Source organism: Oncorhynchus kisutch, linkage group LG16 (assembly GCF_002021735.2).
Source record: "Oncorhynchus kisutch isolate 150728-3 linkage group LG16, Okis_V2, whole genome shotgun sequence".
Taxonomy (NCBI): Eukaryota; Metazoa; Chordata; class Actinopteri; order Salmoniformes; family Salmonidae; genus Oncorhynchus; species Oncorhynchus kisutch.
The window spans coordinates 2,937,767-2,957,142 of record NC_034189.2 but is presented as its reverse complement, the minus strand read 5'-3'; the positions used below and the strand labels follow the sequence as shown (position 1 = coordinate 2,957,142).

At 47.6% G+C, this 19,376-nt stretch overlaps 1 protein-coding gene across 2 annotated transcripts in view; it reads left to right on the top strand.

Annotated features, from left to right (window-relative positions):
* The first annotated feature begins 544 nt into the window (after nucleotides 1–544).
* Nucleotides 545–19,376, top strand: part of LOC109885038 (mucin-19) — a 36,091-nt gene continuing 17,259 nt past the window's right edge. The window contains exons 1-2 of one of the 2 annotated variants that reach the window (XM_031791580.1): nucleotides 545–853; nucleotides 3,766–5,688. In XM_031791580.1, the coding sequence (XP_031647440.1) occupies nucleotides 4,179–5,609 (1,431 nt within the window). In that variant the 5' untranslated portion in view covers nucleotides 545–853; nucleotides 3,766–4,178 and the 3' untranslated portion in view covers nucleotides 5,610–5,688. Of the gene's footprint in view, nucleotides 854–3,765; nucleotides 6,630–19,376 lie in introns of those variants that run through there. The other variant, XM_020476910.2, reaches the window with a different exon arrangement.

Here is a 19,376-nt window from a genome sequence, read left to right as displayed (position 1 = left end):
TCTTCTCTCCTCACCTCTCTTTCTCTCCTCACCTCTCTTTCTCTCATCACCTCTCTTTCTCTCCTCACCTCTCTTTCTCTCCTCACCTCTCTTTCTCTCCTCACCTCTCTTTCTCTCCTCAACTCTCTTTCTCTCATCACCTCTCTTTCTCTCCTCACCTCTCTTTCTCTCCTCACCTCTCTTTCTCTCATCACCTCTCTCAGTCTCTTTCCCCCTCTCTTTCTCTCCTCTCCTCTCCTCACCTCTCTCTTTTCTTTTCCCCTATCTCTCTCCCTCCAACTCTCTCTGATGTCTCTATAGTGATTCTTAGCCAATGATCGGCTGGGGTTCATCCATTCCTCACCTTGCACCAATCAGCCTTCACGCAGCGACAGACAGACAGAGACACGGGAGGGCGCGAGCTGAGCCAAATGAGCTGAAACGAACACTCTCCTCGCCCACACAATAACACCTCCCCCCTCTCCTCCATCCCCCCTCTCCTCTCCACCGCGAGCGCCCCGGGAGGAGCCCTGTTATACCGTCACCGTCGCGTGCCCCCCCCCTCCCGTCCTCCTCCCCTCCCGTCACTCACGGCTCGTCTTCGAGGACGCACGGAAGGCACAGCGCGCGCCTTATCAGTCTGCCCTCCCTCCCGTCTCTCCGCCATTATTCATTATTATCCCCTTGTTTTTCTCCTGCTAGCCCCACAGGTCGCCACGGCGCTGGAGACTTCAACCCATTTTCCTCCGTTTGGTTTACAGAGGAGAGGCAGCCCCCCCTCCCTTTCCTCCTCTCCTCCTCGTTGCTGCTCCCTGCCAGACAGAGACAGACATGCTGCTCCACGCTTCCCGCCTCCTCTCCCCTCCGGGACCCGGTGAGTAGGTAACAGCGTCCATCTTCTTTCACACATTGCTTCTCTATAGCTGCATGCTGTCTGTCTTTACGGTGTTGTACCAGAGAGAGAGAGAGAGAGAGAGAGATGGGGGGGGTTGGCTCGCTGGGGAGGTTCAATTTCCTCAGCTGGTGACCTTCCACCGCTCAGGCTGCCTGCCATCTGAACAGACAGAGAGGGGAATTAGCTCTAGCCCTGGGGGCAACGGGCCTCACACACACACACACACACACACACACACACACACACACACACACACACACACTCACACACACACACACACACACACACACACACAGAGAGAGAAAGAGAGAAAAGAGAAAAGGAGAGAGAGCGAGAGAGCGAGAAAGAGTGACAGAGTGATAGAGAGACGAGGAGAGAGTAGAGACATGAGAGGAAACCAGTCATTTTATAGACCGGTCTGTCTGGAACAGTTTGATGATGGAATGAATTCGCTCTTTTATTTCCTCAGGACCTGTCTCATGATGATGAGGTCATCTGGTCACAGGACCTGTCTCATGATGATGAGGTCATCTGGTCACAGGACCTTTCTCATGATGATAAGGTCATCTGGTCACAGGACCTGTCTCATGATGATGAGGTCATCTGGTCACAGGACCTGTCTCATGATGATGAGGTCATCTGGTCACAGGACCTTTCTCATGATGATAAGGTCATCTGGTCACAGGACCTGTCTCATGATGATGAGGTCATCTGGTCACAGGACCTGTCTCATGATGATGAGGTCATCTGGTCATAGGACCTGTCTCATGATGATGAGGTCATCTGGTCGCAGGACCTGTCTCATGATGATGAGGTCATCTGGTCACAGGACCTGTCTCATGATGATGAAGTCATCTGGTCTCAGGACCTGTCTCATGATGATCACCTGGTCTCAGAACCTGTCTCATGAGGTAATGTGGTCTCAGGACCTGTCTCATGATGATCACCTGGTCACAGGACCTGTCTCATGATGATGAGGTCATCTGGTCACAGGACCTGTCTCATGATGATCACCTGGTCACAGGACCTGTCTCATGATGTTCACCTGGTCACAGGACCTGTCTCATGATGATGATCACCTGGTCACAGGACCTGTCTCATGATGATCACCTGGTCACAGGACCTGTCTCATGATGATCACCTGGTCACAGGACCTGTCTCATGATGATCACCTGGTCACAGGACCTGTCTCATGATGATCACCTGGTCACAGGACCTGTCTCATGATGATCACCTGGTCACAGGACCTGTCTCATGATGATCACCTGGTCACAGGACCTGTCTCATGATGATCACCTGGTCTCAGGACCTGTCTCATGATGATGAGGTCATCTGGTCTCAGGACCTGTCTCATGATGATCACCTGGTCTCAGGACCTGTCTCATGATGATCACCTGGTCACAGGACCTGTCTCATGATGATCACCTGGTCTCAGGACCTGTCTCATGATGATCACCTGGTCTCAGAACCTGTCTCATGATGATCACCTGGTCACAGGGCCTGTCTCATGATGATCATCTGGTCTCAGGACCTGTCTCATGATGATGAGGTCATCTGGTCTCAGGACCTGTCTCATGATGATTACCTGGTCTCAGGACCTGTCTCATGATGATCACCTGGTCTCAGGACCTGTCTCATGATGATCACCTGGTCACAGGACCTGTCTCATGATGATGAGGTCATCTGGTCACATGACCTGTCTCATGATGATCACCTGGTCACAAGACCTGTCTCATGATGATGAGGTCATCTGGTTGCAGGACATGTCTGATGATGATAATGGGGTTATCTGGTCACAGGACCTGTCTCATGATGATGAGGTCATCTGGTCACAGGACCTGTCTCATGATGATGAAGTAATTTGGTCCCCGGCGGCATGATGATGATGCCCCCCCCCCCACACACACACAGCGTCATATAGATTGATTCTAAGATAATTCTTTTTACATATAATTTAGAGGATGCATTGACACAAATCTGAAGAGTTCGTCACTGATGAGTACATCAAATATTGATCCAAACCAATGAATCTTATCACACTCACACAGAAACACACACTCTCTGGGCTTGGTGCAGGGGAAGTTATTTTACTGTTGTCACAAGAACATTCCTGTAACATATCAGATTTGTCCATTAGAGAGAGAGAGAGAGAAATAGAGAGATGGGGGTGTAGAGGAGAGTGAGAGCACTGAAACCAGAAACCCTGAGAGAGAGAGGTTTGAGGGAAAGTTTTGAGGGGCCAGGGAGGAACAGAAAGGAGGATGAGGTATTGCAGAAAGAGAAGAAGATGATAGGATATAGTCAGGTCAAACTATGACAGGATATAGCCAGGTCAAACTAGACAGGATATAGTCAGGTCAAACTAGACAGGATATAGCCAGGTCAAACTGGACAGGATATAGTCAGGTCAAACTAGACAGGATATAGTCAGGTCAAACTAGACAGGATATAGCCAGGTCAAACTATGACAGGATATAGTCAGGTCAAACTAGACAGGATATAGCCAGGTCAAACTAGACAGTGGATAAGGGCGGCAGGTAGACTAGTGTTTAGAGCATTGGGCTAATAACCGAAAGGTTGGAAGATCAAATCCTCGAGCTGACAAGGTAAAAATCTGTCGTGCTGCCCCTGAACAAGGCAGCTAACCCACTGTTCCTTAGACCGTCATTGAAAATGAGAATTTGTTCTTAACTGCCTAGTTAAATAAAGGTCAAGATGAAAAATAGATCCTTGCTAACATTAAGATAGTCCAGATGTATTTAACCCATTTATAAATTCAACGTGGATGAATATGCATATTTTATTGTTGTATATACTGTATGTCTATATAACGTATGTAAAGTTGAGCATTAAAATGCTTATTTTCTTTTCTCTCTGTTTCTCTCCTCCAGTGAGGTCTGCTGAGACCATAAAGGGTTAACTCTCCTCCAGTGAGGTCTGCTGAGACCATAAAGGGTTAACTCTCCTCCAGTGAGGTCTGCTGAGACCATAAAGGGTTAACTCTCCTCCAGACTAACCAACGTGACCAGAGTGACGGGACCAGAGACTGACCACAACGTGACCAGAGAGACGGGACCTGAAACTGACCACAACGTGACCAGAGAGACGGGACCTGAAACTGACCACAACGTGACCAGAGTGACGGGACCTGAATCTGACCACAACGTGACCAGAGTGACGGGACCTGAAACTGACCACAACGTGACCAGATTGACGGGACCTGAAACTGACCACAACGTGACCAGAGTGACGGGACCTGTAACTGACCACAACGGCACTTTCTCCAATCGGGTTCCCTGTTGTCATGTTCGATCTGACCAGGTCCATCTGTGTAGAGAACAGTCTAACCAAGTCTAGTGGTGCAGAGAACGGTCTAACCAGGTCCATCTGTATAGAGAACGGTCTAACCAGGTCCATCTGTGTAGAGAACGGTCTAACCAGGTCTAGTGGTGTAGAGAACGGTCTAACCAGGTCTAGTAGTGTAGAGAACGGTCTAACCAGGTCCATCTGTGTAGAGAACGGTCTAACCAGGTCTAGTGGTGTAGAGAACAGTCTAACCAGGTCTAGTGGTGTAGAGAACAGTCTAACCAGGTCTAGTGGTATAGAGAACAGTCTAACCAGGTCTAGTGGTGTAGAGAACGGTCTAACCAGGTCTAGTGGTATAGAGAACAGTCTAACCAGGTCTAGTGGTATAGAGAACGGTCTAACCAGGTCTAGTGGTATAGAGAACAGTCTAACCAGGTCTAGTGGTGTAGAGAACAGTCTAACCAGGTCTAGTGGTGTAGAGAACAGTCTAACCAGGTCTAGTGGTGTAGAGAACAGTCTAACCAGGTCTAGTGGTATAGAGAACAGTCTAACCAGGTCTAGTGGTGTAGAGAACGGTCTAACCAGGTCTAGTGGTGTAGAGAACGGTCTAACCAGGTCTAGTGGTATAGAGAACGGTCTAACCAGGTCCATCTGTGTAGAGAACGGTCTAACCAGGTCTAGTGGTATAGAGAACGGTCTAACCAGGTCTAGTGGTGGAGAGAACGGTCTAACCAGGTCTAGTGGTGTAGAGAACGGTCTAACCAGGGCTAGTGGTATAGAGAACGGTCTAACCAGGTCTAGTGGTATAGAGAACGGTCTAACCAGGTCCATCTGTGTAGAGAACGGTCTAACCAGGTCTAGTGGTATAGAGAACGGTCTAACCAGGTCTAGTGGTATAGAGAACGGTCTAACCAGGTCCATCTGTGTAGAGAACAGTCTAACCAGGTCTAGTGGTGTAGAGAAAGGTCTAACCAGGTCTAGTGGTGTAGAGAACAGTCTAACCAGGTCTAGTGGTGTAGAGAATGGTCTAACCAGGTCCATCTGTGTAGAGAACGGTCTAACCAGGTCTAGTGGTATAGAGAACGGTCTAACCAGGTCTAGTGGTGTAGAGAACGGTCTAACCAGGTCCATCTGTGTAGAGAACGGTCTAACCAGGTCTAGTGGTATAGAGAACGGTCTAACCAGGTCTAGTGGTGGAGAGAACGGTCTAACCAGGTCTAGTGGTGTAGAGAACGGTCTAACCAGGTCTAGTGGTGTAGAGAACGGTCTAACCAGGTCTAGTGGTGTAGAGAACAGTCTAACCAGGTCTAGTGGTGTAGAGAACGGTCTAACCAGGTCTAGTGGTGTAGAGAACGGTCTAACCAGGTCTAGAGGTATAGAGAACGGTCTAACCAGGTCTAGTGGTGTAGAGAACAGTCCTAGTCAATAGAACCATAGCGTTCACAGCCACTCCTCAACCACAACCACAAACGGTCACAACCACCACGTTCAGTGCTGTGCGGTCACCATGGACGGTTGTGGTCTAACCCCGGTCTTGGACTATACGGCTGAGATGGAGCGATACCGATCTTTCGCTAACTTCTATGCTAAAACTAACGTGAACATGAACGCTGTTAACAGCATGAATTTCCCTCAGTCGGCCAAGCTCGCCCGAATCACTCCTCCCATGTTCCCCGGCGGCAGGCTTGGCGTAGCGGGAGTGACGCCTTGGGGCTGCCATGACAACGTCAACATGAACATCAATGCAGCGGCGATGCTGTGGGGGCGTAAACCTCCCGTACATCAGGCCACACCCCTGGCTCCTCCCACAACGCACCCGTCGCCCTTGGCAACGCACATGCAGCCCCACCCCCACCGGACCGGCGGTGAGGGGAAGCAGCACGGAGGACACGCCTCCTCCTCACAGGGACAGGAAACACATCATCACCACGGGAATAACAACTTCCTGTCAGGCTACACGTCCACCGATCACATGACAAAACAAGGCCACACCCACCAGGACATGCTCAGCCTATCAGATCGCAACAGCAGCTGCAATGGAGGAGGAGGAGCCAACGGGGTCAACATGCCCAACTTCCCCGCTGGAATGTTGGGGTTACCACCCGGGGTCATCGTCATGGCGATGGGGTCGCACAATGGCGTCAACATTCCAGACTCCTCCCACTTCCAGATGGCGACCAACCACAACCAGATGCTATCGGACTGCCACCACGCCAACCAGACTAACTCCTCCCCCTGCCCCTCGACTTCCCCGGGGATGACCTCTGGGGGTCAGGGGTCAGGAGCCTCCAAGAGGAAGAGGAAGCGGTGTGGAGTGTGTGCCCCCTGCAGAAGACTGATTAACTGTGGGGTCTGTTCAGCCTGTAGAAACAGGAAGACAGGTCATCAGATCTGTAAGTTCAGGAAGTGTGACGAACTGAAGAAGAAGGCTGGGAGTATACAGCTAGAGGTAGGAGACAGACACACACACACACACACACACACACACATTAACACACACACACACACACATTAACACACACATATATTAACTCACACACACACACATTACACACACATATATTAACTCACACACACACACACAACACACACACACACACACACACACACACACACACACACACACACACACCACACATACACACACACACACACATACACCTGCTCACAAATCAAATAAAATGTTATTTGTCACATGCTTGTAACAGTGAAAGGTTATTTACAGGCCTTGGTAAACAACAGGAGTAGACCTAGAGAAACAGTAGACCAATATAACAACAGGAGTAGACTAGAGAAACAGTAGACAATAATAACAACAGGAGTAGACTAGAGGAAACAGTAGACAATAATAACAACAGGAGTAGACTAGAGAAACAGTAGACAATAATAACAACAGGAGTAGACTAGAGAAACAGTAGACAATAATAACAACAGGAGTAGACTAGAGAAACAGTAGACAATAATAACAACAGGAGTAGACTAGAGAAACAGTAGACAATAATAACAACAGGAGTAGACTAGAGAAACAGTAGACAATAATAACAACAGGAGTAGACTAGAGAAACAGTAGACAATAATAACAACAGGAGTAGACTAGAGAAACAGTAGACAATAATAACAACAGGAGTAGACTAGAGAAACAGTAGACAATAATAACAACAGGAGTAGACTAGAGAAACAGTAGACAATAATAACAACAGGAGTAGACTAGAGAAACAGTAGACAATAATAACAACAGGAGTAGACTAGAGAAACAGTAGACAATAATAACAACAGGAGTAGACTAGAGAACAGTAGACAATAATAACAACAGGAGTAGACTAGAGAAACAGTAGACAATAATAACAACAGGAGTAGACTAGAGAAACAGTAGACAATAATAACAACAGGAGTAGACTAGAGAAACAGTAGACAATAATAACAACAGGAGTAGACTAGAGAAACAGTAGACAATAATAACAACAGGAGTAGACTAGAGAAACAGTAGACAATAATAACAACAGGAGTAGACTAGAGAAACAGTAGACAATAATAACAACAGGAGTAGACTAGAGAAACAGTAGACAATAATAACAACAGGAGTAGACTAGAGAAACAGTAGACAATAATAACAACAGGAGTAGACTAGAGAAACAGTAGACAATAATAAAAGGAGGAGTAAATCCACAATGAGTAACAATAACCTATGCTATATAGTATACACACTGGGTACGAGGTAATAACTTGGCTATATAGTATACACACTGGGTACCAGTACTGAGTCCATGTGTAGGGGTACGAGGTAATAACTTGGCTATATAGTATACACACTGGGTACCAGTACTGAGTCCATGTGTAGGGGTACGAGGTAATAACTTGGCTATATAGTATACACACTGGGTACCAGTACTGAGTCCATGTGTAGGGGTACGAGGTAATAACTTGGCTGTATACACTGGGTACCAGTACTGAGTCCATGTGTAGGGGTACGAGGTAATAACTTGGCTATATAGTATATACACTGGGTACCAGTACTGAGTCCATGTGTAGGGGTACGAGGTAATAACTTGGCTATATAGTATATACACTGGGTACCAGTACTGAGTCCATGTGTAGGGGTACGAGGTAATAACTTGGCTATATAGTATATACACTGGGTACCAGTACTGAGTCCATGTGTAGGGGTACGAGGTAATAACTTGGCTATATAGTATATACACTGGGTACCAGTACTGAGTCCATGTGTAGGGGTACGAGGTAATAACTTGGCTATGTAGTATACACACTGGGTACCAGTACTGAGTCCATGTGTAGGGGTACGAGGTAATAACTTGGCTATATAGTATATACACTGGGTACCAGTACTGAGTCCATTTGTAGGGGTACGAGGTAATAACTTGGCTATATAGTATACACACTGGGTACCAGTACTGAGTCCATGTGTAGGGGTACGAGGTAATAACTTGGCTATATAGTATACACACTGGGTACCAGTACTGAGTCCATGTGTAGGGGTACGAGGTAATAACTTGGCTATATAGTATACACACTGGGTACCAGTACTGAGTCCATGTGTGGGGGTACGAGGTAATAACTTGGCTATATAGTATATACACTGGGTACCAGTACTGAGTCCATGTGTAGGGGTACGAGGTAATAACTTGGCTATATAGTATATACACTGGGTACCAGTACTGAGTCCATGTGTAGGGGTACGAGGTAATAACTTGGCTATATAGTATATACACTGGGTACCAGTACTGAGTCCATGTGTAGGGGTACGAGGTAATAACTTGGCTATATAGTATATACACTGGGTACCAGTACTGAGTCCATGTGTAGGGGTACGAGGTAATAACTTGGCTATATAGTATACACACTGGGTACCAGTACTGAGTCCATGTGTAGGGGTACGAGGTAATAACTTGGCTATATAGTATACACACTGGGTACCAGTACTGAGTCCATGTGTGGAGGTACGAGGTAATAACTTGGCTATATAGTATACACACTGGGTACCAGTACTGAGTCCATGTGTGGGGGTACGAGGTAATAACTTGGCTATATAGTATATACACTGGGTACCAGTACTGAGTCCATGTGTGGGGGTACGAGGTAATAACTTGGCTATATAGTATATACACTGGGTACCAGTACTGAGTCCATGTGTAGGGGTACGAGGTAATAACTTGGCTATATAGTATATACACTGGGTACCAGTACTGAGTCCATGTGTAGGGGTACGAGGTAATAACTTGGCTATACAGTAAACACACTGGGTACCAGTACTGAGTCCATGTGTGGGGGTACGAGGTAATAACTTGGCTATATAGTATACACACTGGGTACCAGTACTGAGTCCATGTGTGGAGGTACGAGGTAATAACTTGGCAATATAGTATACACACTGGGTACCAGTACTGAGTCCATGTGTAGGGGTACGAGGTAATAACTTTGCTATATAGTATACACACTGGGTACCAGTACTGAGTCCATGTGTGGGGGTACGAGGTAATAACTTGGCTATATAGTATACACACTGGGTACCAGTACTGAGTCCATGTGTGGGGGTACGAGGTAATAACTTGGCTATATAGTATACACACTGGGTACCAGTACTGAGTCCATGTGTGGGGGTACGAGGTAATAACTTGGCTATATAGTATATACACTGGGTACCAGTACTGAGTCCATGTGTAGGGGTACGAGGTAATAACTTGGCTATATAGTATATACACTGGGTACCAGTACTGAGTCCATGTGTAGGGGTACGAGGTAATAACTTGGCTATATAGTATAAACACTGGGTACCAGTACTGAGTCCATGTGTGGGGGTACGAGGTAATAACTTGGCTGTATATACTGGGTACCAGTACTGAGTCCATGTTTAGGGGTACGAGGTAATAACTTGGCTATATAGTATATACACTGGGTACCAGTACTGAGTCCATGTGTAGGGGTACGAGGTAATAACTTGGCTATATAGTATATACACTGGGTACCAGTACTGAGTCCATGTGTAGGGGTACGAGGTAATAACTTGGCTATATAGTATATACACTGGGTACCAGTACTGAGTCCATGTGTAGGGGTACGAGGTAATAACTTGGCTATATAGTATATACACTGGGTACCAGTACTGAGTCCATGTGTAGGGGTACGAGGTAATAACTTGGCTATATAGTATATACACTGGGTACCAGTACTGAGTCCATGTGTAGGGGTACGAGGTAATAACTTGGCTGTATATACTGGGTACCAGTACTGAGTCCATGTTTAGGGGTACGAGGTAATAACTTGGCTATATAGTATATACACTGGGTACCAGTACTGAGTCCATGTGTAGGGGTACGAGGTAATAACTTGGCTGTATACACTGGGTACCAGTACTGAGTCCATGTTTAGGGGTACGAGGTAATAACTTGGCTATATAGTATATACACTGGGTACCAGTACTGAGTCCATGTGTAGGGGTACGAGGTAATAACTTGGCTATATAGTATATACACTGGGTACCAGTACTGAGTCCATGTGTAGGGGTACGAGGTAATAACTTGGCTGTATACACTGGGTACCAGTACTGAGTCCATGTTTAGGGGTACGAGGTAATAACTTGGCTGTATAGTATATACACCTCATTCTCCTCACTCACCTCACTCACCTCATTCTCCTCACTCTCCTCGCTCTCCTCGCTCTCCTCGCTCTCCTCACTCTCCTCACTCTCTTCATTCTCATCACTCTCCTCACTCTCCTCACTCTCCTCATTCTCCTCACTATCCTCACTCTCCTCACTCTCCTCACTGTAATAGCTACTGTTAATTGGACATATTAACAATAATTTAAGCTTTCTGCCCATATAAGACATGTCTGTGTCCCAGAGAGTTGGCTGTTGTATACTAGTCACATCAGTGCACGTTAGCAACAAACATCCCGGTTTAGGGACACCCATCCCGTAGAGGAGTGTATGTTTTTAAAATTCTCTGAACAATTTCCAAACATGACTTTAAATAGAACCATGAGGAAACCAGTAGGAAACCTGTAGGAAAACGTTATACTGAAGTATAGAACCATGAGGAAACCAGTAGGAAACCTGGAGGAAAACGTTATGCTGAAGTATTGAACCATGAGGAAACCAGTAGGAAACCTGTAGGAAAACGTTATGCTGAAGTATTGAACCATGTGGAAACCTGTAGGAAAACGTCATGCTGAAGTATAGAACCATGAGGAAACCTGTAGGAAAACGTTATGCTGAAGTATAGAACCATGAGGAGACCTGCAGGAAAACGTTATGCTGAAGTATAGAACCATGTGGAAACCTGTAGGAAAACGTTATACTGAAGTATAGAACCACGAGGAAACCTGTAGGAAAACGTTATACTGAAGTATAGAACCATGAGGAAACCAGTAGGAAACCTGTAGGAAAACGTCATGCTGAAGTATAGAACCATGAGGAAACCTGTAGGAAAACGTAATGCTGAAGTATAGAACCATGTGGAAACCTGTAGGAAAACGTAATGCTGAAGTATAGAACCATGAGGAAACCTGTAGGAAAACGTAATGCTGAAGTATAGAACCATGAGGAAACCTGTAGGAAAACGTAATGCTGAAGTATAGAACCATGAGGAAACCTGTAGGAAAACGTAATGCTGAAGTATAGAACCATGAGGAAACCTGTAGGAAAACGTAATGCTGAAGTATAGAACCATGAGGAAACCTGTAGGAAAACGTTATGCTGAAGTATAGAACCATGAGGAAACCTGTATGAAAACGTTATACTGAAGTATAGAACCATGAGGAAACCATGAGGAAACCTGTAGGAAAACGTCATGCTGAAGTATAGAACCATGTGGAAACCTGTAGGAAAACGTAATGCTGAAGTATAGAACCATGTGGAAACCTGTAGGAAAACGTAATGCTGAAGTATAGAACCATGAGGAAACCTGTAGGAAAACGTAATGCTGAAGTATAGAACCATGAGGAAACCTGTAGGAAAACGTAATGCTGAAGTATAGAACCATGAGGAAACCTGTAGGAAAACGTAATGCTGAAGTATAGAACCATGAGGAAACCTGTAGGAAAACGTAATGCTGAAGTATAGAACCATGAGGAAACCTGTAGGAAAACGTAATGCTGAAGTATAGAACCATGAGGAAACCTGTAGGAAAACGTAATGCTGAAGTATAGAACCATGAGGAAACCTGTAGGAAAACGTAATGCTGAAGTATAGAACCATGAGGAAACCTGTAGGAAAACGTTATGCTGAAGTATAGAACCATGAGGAAACCTGTATGAAAACGTTATACTGAAGTATAGAACCATGAGGAAACCATGAGAAAACCTGTAGGAAAACGTCATGCTGATGTATAGAACCATGTGGAAACCTGTAGGAAAACGTAATGCTGAAGTATAGAACCATGTGGAAACCTGTAGGAAAACGTAATGCTGAAGTATAGAACCATGAGGAAACCTGTAGGAAAACGTTATGCTGAAGTATAGAACCATGAGGAAACCTGTATGAAAACGTAATGCTGAAGTATAGAACCATGAGGAAACCTGTAGGAAAACGTAATGCTGAAGTATAGAACCACGTGGAAACCTGCAGGAAAACGTTATGCTGAAGTACTAATATTCCCACAGAAAAACATTCTCTGAACTATTGGAGAAGAATCCCAATGTTAAACCAGTTGGAGAACGTTTCTAGAACAAATGTAAATGTAATGTAACCGTGTAAAAGTTCCGTAGATGAGCTAAGTATGTTACAAACTGCACAAATCCCAGAAAGTTGTATGTAAAATAACCATAGGACAACCACGCTCTCACTCAGCTTTAAGAAACATATGTTTCTCAGAACGCTAGGCGCTAGCATGGTGGCTTAATGGCTACTGGCACATTCCTTCTACCCCCCCCTCTCTCAATTCAATTTCAATTCAAGGGGCTTTATCCCTCTTATCTCTCTCTCTCTCTCTCTCTCTCTCTCTCTCTCTCTCTCTCTCTCTCTCTCTCTCTCTCTCTCTCTCTCTGTCTCTTTCTCTCTCTCTCCCTCTCTCTCTGTCTCTCTCTGTCTCTCTCTCTCTCTCTCTCTCTCTCTTTTTTTCTCTGAGTTATTCAACTCAGCCCTCTGCCCACCCTTCTCTGCCAGCTCCAATTAACTCTAATTACCAGTGTGTGTGTGTGTGTGTGTATGCCCTGGCACTCTTAGCCCTAATCACTGCCAGTCCTGCTGGAAGGCCTCCACTAAGTGTGTGTGTGTGTGTGTGTGTGTGTGTGTGTGTGTGTGTGTGTGTGTGTGTGTGTGTGTGTGTGTGTGTGTGTGTGTGTGTGTATGTGTGTGTGTGTGTGTGTGTGTGTGTGTGTGTGTGTGTGTGTGTGTGTGTGTGTGTGTGTGTGTGTGTGTGTATGCCACCTCAGGGCTTAAAGGTTACAGTTGTCTCCACCTGCTCAGTTCTGTTAAAGATGTAACACGGACGCGTCACTGTCTCTCTCTCTCTCTCTCTCTCTCTCTCTCTCTCTCTCTCTCTCTCTCTCTCTCTCTCTCTATCTCTTTCTCTGTTTGTCTGTCTGTCTGTCTCTCAGTGTTATTGAGTTTGAGTTCATTTTATTTTTACAGGAACAGTGCACATTAATCAACGTTTCAGTAAAAGTGCCGGTTTTAGCCAACCGGCTAATTTTCAACCGCAGTCCCAGGGCAGGTTATTAAAAACAATTACAATATAGACAATCACACACAGAGCAACATAGGACAAGCAAGACGTAGCATACAGACAGAGCAACATAGAACAAAAAGCAGCAAGACAAAATTCATAAAAGCAACAAAGTGTTTCCACACCTCACAAGCTACAGACAACAGACAACATGGGAAGCGGCAATATACAGCCAGGGAATCACAAATCTGATTGACCTGTCTTCATACATTTTGTGAAAGTGTGATAGTATATATACAGTGTTATAATTATGTTTAAATAGTTAACGTACAAAAGGGAAAATAAATCAACATAAATATGGGTTGTGTTTACAATGATGTTTGTGTTCGTTCTTCACTGGTTGCCCTTTTCTTGTGGCCACAGGTCACAAATCTTGCTGCTGTGATGTCACACTGTGGAATTGTACCCAGTAGATATGGGAGTTTATCAAAATCGGGTTTGTTTTCATTTGCAAATAAATTCATAAAAAATCCTACAATGTGATTTTTTGGATTTTTTTTTCTAATTTTGTCTGTCATAGTTAGTAGAAGTGTACCTATGATGAAAATTACAGGCCTCTCTCATCTTTTTAAGTGGGAGAACTTGCACAATTGGTGGCTGACTAAATACTTTTTTGCCCCACTGTATGTGTCTCTAATATGGTCACACATTTGGCAGGAGGTTAGGATATGCAGCTCAGTTTCCACCTCATTTTGTGGGCAGTGTGCACATAGCCTGTCTTCTCTTGAGAGCCATGTCTGCCTACGGCGGCCTTTCTCAATAGCAAGGCTATGCTCACTGAGTCTGTACATAGTCAAAGCTTTCCTTAAGTTTGGGTCAGTCACAGTGGTCAGGTATTCTGCCACTGTGTCACCTCTCTGTGTAGGGCCAGTCACAGTGGTCAGGTATTCTGCCACTGTGTCACCTCTCTGTGTAGGGCCAGTCACAGTGGTCAGGTATTCTGCCACTGTGTCACCTCTCTGTGTAGGGTCAAATAGCATTCTAGTTTGCTCTGTTTTTTGTTAATGTGTCAAGTAATTATCTTTTTTGTTTTCTCATGATTTGGTTGGGTCTAATTGTGCTGCTGTCCTGTGGCTCTGTGGGGTTTGTTTGTGTTTGTGAACAGAGCCCCAGGACCAGTTTGCTTAGGGGACTCTTCTCCAGGTTCATCTCTCTGGGACCTAATGTTATGGAAGGTTTGGGAATCGCTTCCTTTTAAGTGGTTGTAGAATTGAACGTCTTCTTTGCATTATTTGGTGTTTTCCGTTGTACGCTGAGGATACTATGACAGTGGAACGTTTTGTCCAGGAAGTTGTCTAAAAGGGATTGAACTTGTTTTCTAATAGTTTTTTGGTAGGATTCCACACTACTTTCCTTCCAACTAGAGCATTTCTAGTTGGTTTTGATGCCTCATGATTGAGTATTGCTCTGTTCAAGTAGACTGTGATTTTGCAGTGGTCTGATAGGGGTGTCAGTGGGCTGACTGTGAACGCTCTGAGAGAGTCTGGGTTGAGGTCAGTGATAAAGTAGTCTACAGTACTACTGACAAGAGATGAGCTATAGGTGTACCTACCATAGGAGTCCCCTCGAAGACTACCATTGACTATGTACATACCCAGGATGTAACAGAGCTATAGGTGTACCTACCATAGGAGTTCCCTCGAAGACTACCATTGACTATGTACATACCCAGCGTGTGACAGAGCTGCAGGAGTTGTGACAAGTTTTTGTTGGTTATGTTGCCATAGTTGTCTTGGGGGGCATATTGGGGAGGGAATACTGTCACCTCCAGGCAGGTGTTTGTCCCCCTGTGTGCTGAGGGTGTCAGGTTCTTGTCCAGTTCTGGCTTTTAGGTCTCCACAGACTAGTACATGTCCCTGGGCCTGGAAATGATTGATCTCCCCCTCCAGGATGGAGAAGCTGTCTTCATTAAAGTATGGGGATTCTAGTGGAGGGATATAGGGAGCACACAGGAGGACATTGTTCTCTGTTGAGATCCTTTCCTTTTGAATTTCTTGCCAGATGTAGAATGTTCCTGTTTTGATTAATTTAATAGAGTGGGTTAGGTCTCCTCTATACCAAAATAGCATACCCCCGGAGTCCCTTCCCTGTTTCACACCTGGTAGTTTGGTGGATGGGACTACCAGCTCTCTGTAACCTAGAGGGAAACCAGTGGGTCCATCTCCTCTATACCACCCACCTGGTAGTGTGGTGGATGGGACTACCAGCTCTCTGTAACCTAGAGGACAACCAGTGGGTCCATCTCCTCTATACCACCCACCTGGTAGTGTGGTGGATGGGACTACCAGCTGTCTGTAACCTAGAGGGCAACCAGTGGGTCCATCTCCTCTATACCATGTTTCTTGTAGGATGACAATGTCTGTATTTTCTCATTTCTTTGATTTAAGTCTGGGTTCCTGCACTTTAGTAGAAAGTAGTGTAGAATCCTACCAAAGGCAGATGACCTCAGACCTTGTATATTCCAGGATGAGATAGTAAAAGCTTTGTGTTCCATAGTGTCTAGTGTTGTTTAGTGTCTAGTGTTGTTTTTGTGTGGTTTAGGCCCGGACCATCACAGTAGGTGTGAGCAGAGCATGTTGAGCATCTGATACATACCTCCCCAGGATGGGGATTGGGTGGGTGTAATAGTGGGGGTTGGGCCTGTTGCAGGATGGGGATTGGGTGGGTGTAATAGTGGGGGTTGGGCCTGTTGCAGGATGGGGATTGGGTGGGTGTAATAGTGGGGGTTGGGCCTGTTGCAGGATGGGGATTGGGTGGGTGTAATAGTGGGGGTTGGGCCTGTTGCAGGATGGGGATTGGGTGGGTGTAATAGTGGGGGTTGGGCCTGTTGCTCTGCTCACTGCCTGGGCATATGTCCTGCTGTCATGTTGATGCTGCAGGGGTGGGGAGATACGAGGGGGCAGAAGGGGCATAGGTCTGATATGGGGGGGGGGGCAGAAGGAACATAGGTCTGATATGGGGGGGGGGGGCAGAAGGAACATAGGTCTGATATGGGGGCAGAAGGGACATAGGTCTGATATGGGGGGGGCAGAAGGGACATAGGTCTGATATGGGGGGGGGCAGAAGGGACATAGGTCTGATATGGGGGGGGCAGAAGGGACATAGGTCTGATATGGGGGGGGGGCAGAAGGGGCATAGGTCTGATATGGGGGGGGGGGCAGAAGGGACATAGGTCTGATATGGGGGGGGGGGCAGAAGGAACATAGGTCTGATATGGGGGGGGGGGAGAAGGGGCATAGGTCTGATATGGGGGGGGGGCAGAAGGGACATAGGTCTGATATGGGGGGGGGGGCAGAAGGGACATAGGTCTGATATGGGGGGGGGCAGAAGGGACATAGGTCTGATATGGGGGGGGGCAGAAGGGACATAGGTCTGATATGGGGGGGGAAGAAGGGACATAGGTCTGATATGGGGGGGGGGGGCAGAAGGGACATAGGTCTGATATGGGGGGGGGCAGAAGGGACATAGGTCTGATATGGGGGGGCAGAAGGGACATAGGTCTGATATGGGGGGGGCAGAAGGGCCATAGGTCTGATATGGGGGGGGGGCAGAAGGGACATAGGTCTGATATGGGGGGGGGGGGGCAGAAGGAACATAGGTCTGATATGGGGGGGGGGGGGAGAAGGGGCATAGGTCTGATATGGGGGGGGGGGCAGAAGGGACATAGGTCTGATATGGGGGGGCAGAAGGGCCATAGGTCTGATATGGGGGGGGGGCAGAAGGGACATAGGTCTGATATGGGGGGGGGGGCAGAAGGAACATAGGTCTGATATGGGGGGGGGGAGAAGGGGCATAGGTCTGATATGGGGGGGGGCAGAAGGGACATAGGTCTGATATGGGGGGGGGCAGAAGGGACATAGGTCTGATATGGGGGGGGCAGAAGGGACATAGGTCTGATATGGGGGGGGGGCAGAAGGGGCATAGGTCTGATATGGGGGGGGGGGGAAGAAGGAACATAGGTCTGATATGGGGGGGGGGAGAAGGGGCATAGGTCTGATATGGGGGGGGGGCAGAAGGGACATAGGTCTGATATGGGGGGGGCAGAAGGGACATAGGTCTGATATGGGGGGGGGGCAGAAGGGACATAGGTCTGATATGGGGGGGGGGAGAAGGGGCATAGGTCTGATATGGGGGGGGGGGCAGAAGGGACATAGGTCTGATATGGGGGGGCAGAAGGGACATAGGTCTGATATGGGGGGGGGGGGGGCAGAAGGGACATAGGTCTGATATGTGGGGGGGGCAGAAGGGACATAGGTCTGATATGGGGGGGGGCAGAAGGGGCATAGGTCTGATATGGGGGGGGGCAGAAGGGGCATAGGTCTGATATGGGGGGGGGGGCAGAAGGGACATAGGTCTGATATGGGGGGGGGCAGAAGGGACATAGGTCTGATATGGGGGGGCAGAAGGGACATAGGTCTGATATGGGGGGGCAGAAGGGCCATAGGTCTGATATGGGGGGGGGGGGGCAGAAGGGACATAGGTCTGATATGGGGGGGGGGGGGGCAGAAGGAACATAGGTCTGATATGGGGGGGGGGGGAGAAGGGGCATAGGTCTGATATGGGGGGGGGGCAGAAGGGACATAGGTCTGATATGGGGGGGGCAGAAGGGCCATAGGTCTGATATGGGGGGGGGCAGAAGGGACATAGGTCTGATATGGGGGGGGGGGCAGAAGGAACATAGGTCTGATATGGGGGGGGGGAGAAGGGGCATAGGTCTGATATGGGGGGGGGCCAGAAGGGACATAGGTCTGATATGGGGGGGGGGCAGAAGGGACATAGGTCTGATATGGGGGGGGGCAGAAGGGACATAGGTCTGATATGGGGGGGGGGCAGAAGGGGCATAGGTCTGATATGGGGGGGGGGGGGGAAGAAGGAACATAGGTCTGATATGGGGGGGGGGAGAAGGGGCATAGGTCTGATATGGGGGGGGGGGGCAGAAGGGACATAGGTCTGATATGGGGGGGGCAGAAGGGACATAGGTCTGATATGGGGGGGGGCAGAAGGGACATAGGTCTGATATGGGGGGGGGGGCAGAAGGGACATAGGTCTGATATGTGGGGGTTGGGCCGAAGGGACATAGGTCTGATATGGGGGGGCAGAAGGGACATAGGTCTGATATGGGGGGGGGGCAGAAGGGACATAGGTCTGATATGGGGGGGGGAGAAGGGGCATAGGTCTGATATGGGGGGGGGCAGAAGGGACATAGGTCTGATATGTGGGGGTTGGGCCGAAGGGACATAGGTCTGATATGGGGGGGCAGAAGGGACATAGGTCTGATATGGGGGGGGGGGGGCAGAAGGGACATAGGTCTGATATGGGGGGGGGAGAAGGGGCATAGGTCTGATATGGGGGGGGGGCAGAAGGGACATAGGTCTGATATGGGGGGGCAGAAGGGACATAGGTCTGATATGGGGGGGGGGGGCAGAAGGGACATAGGTCTGATATGTGGGGGGGGCAGAAGGGACATAGGTCTGATATGGGGGGGGGGCAGAAGGGGCATAGGTCTGATATGGGGG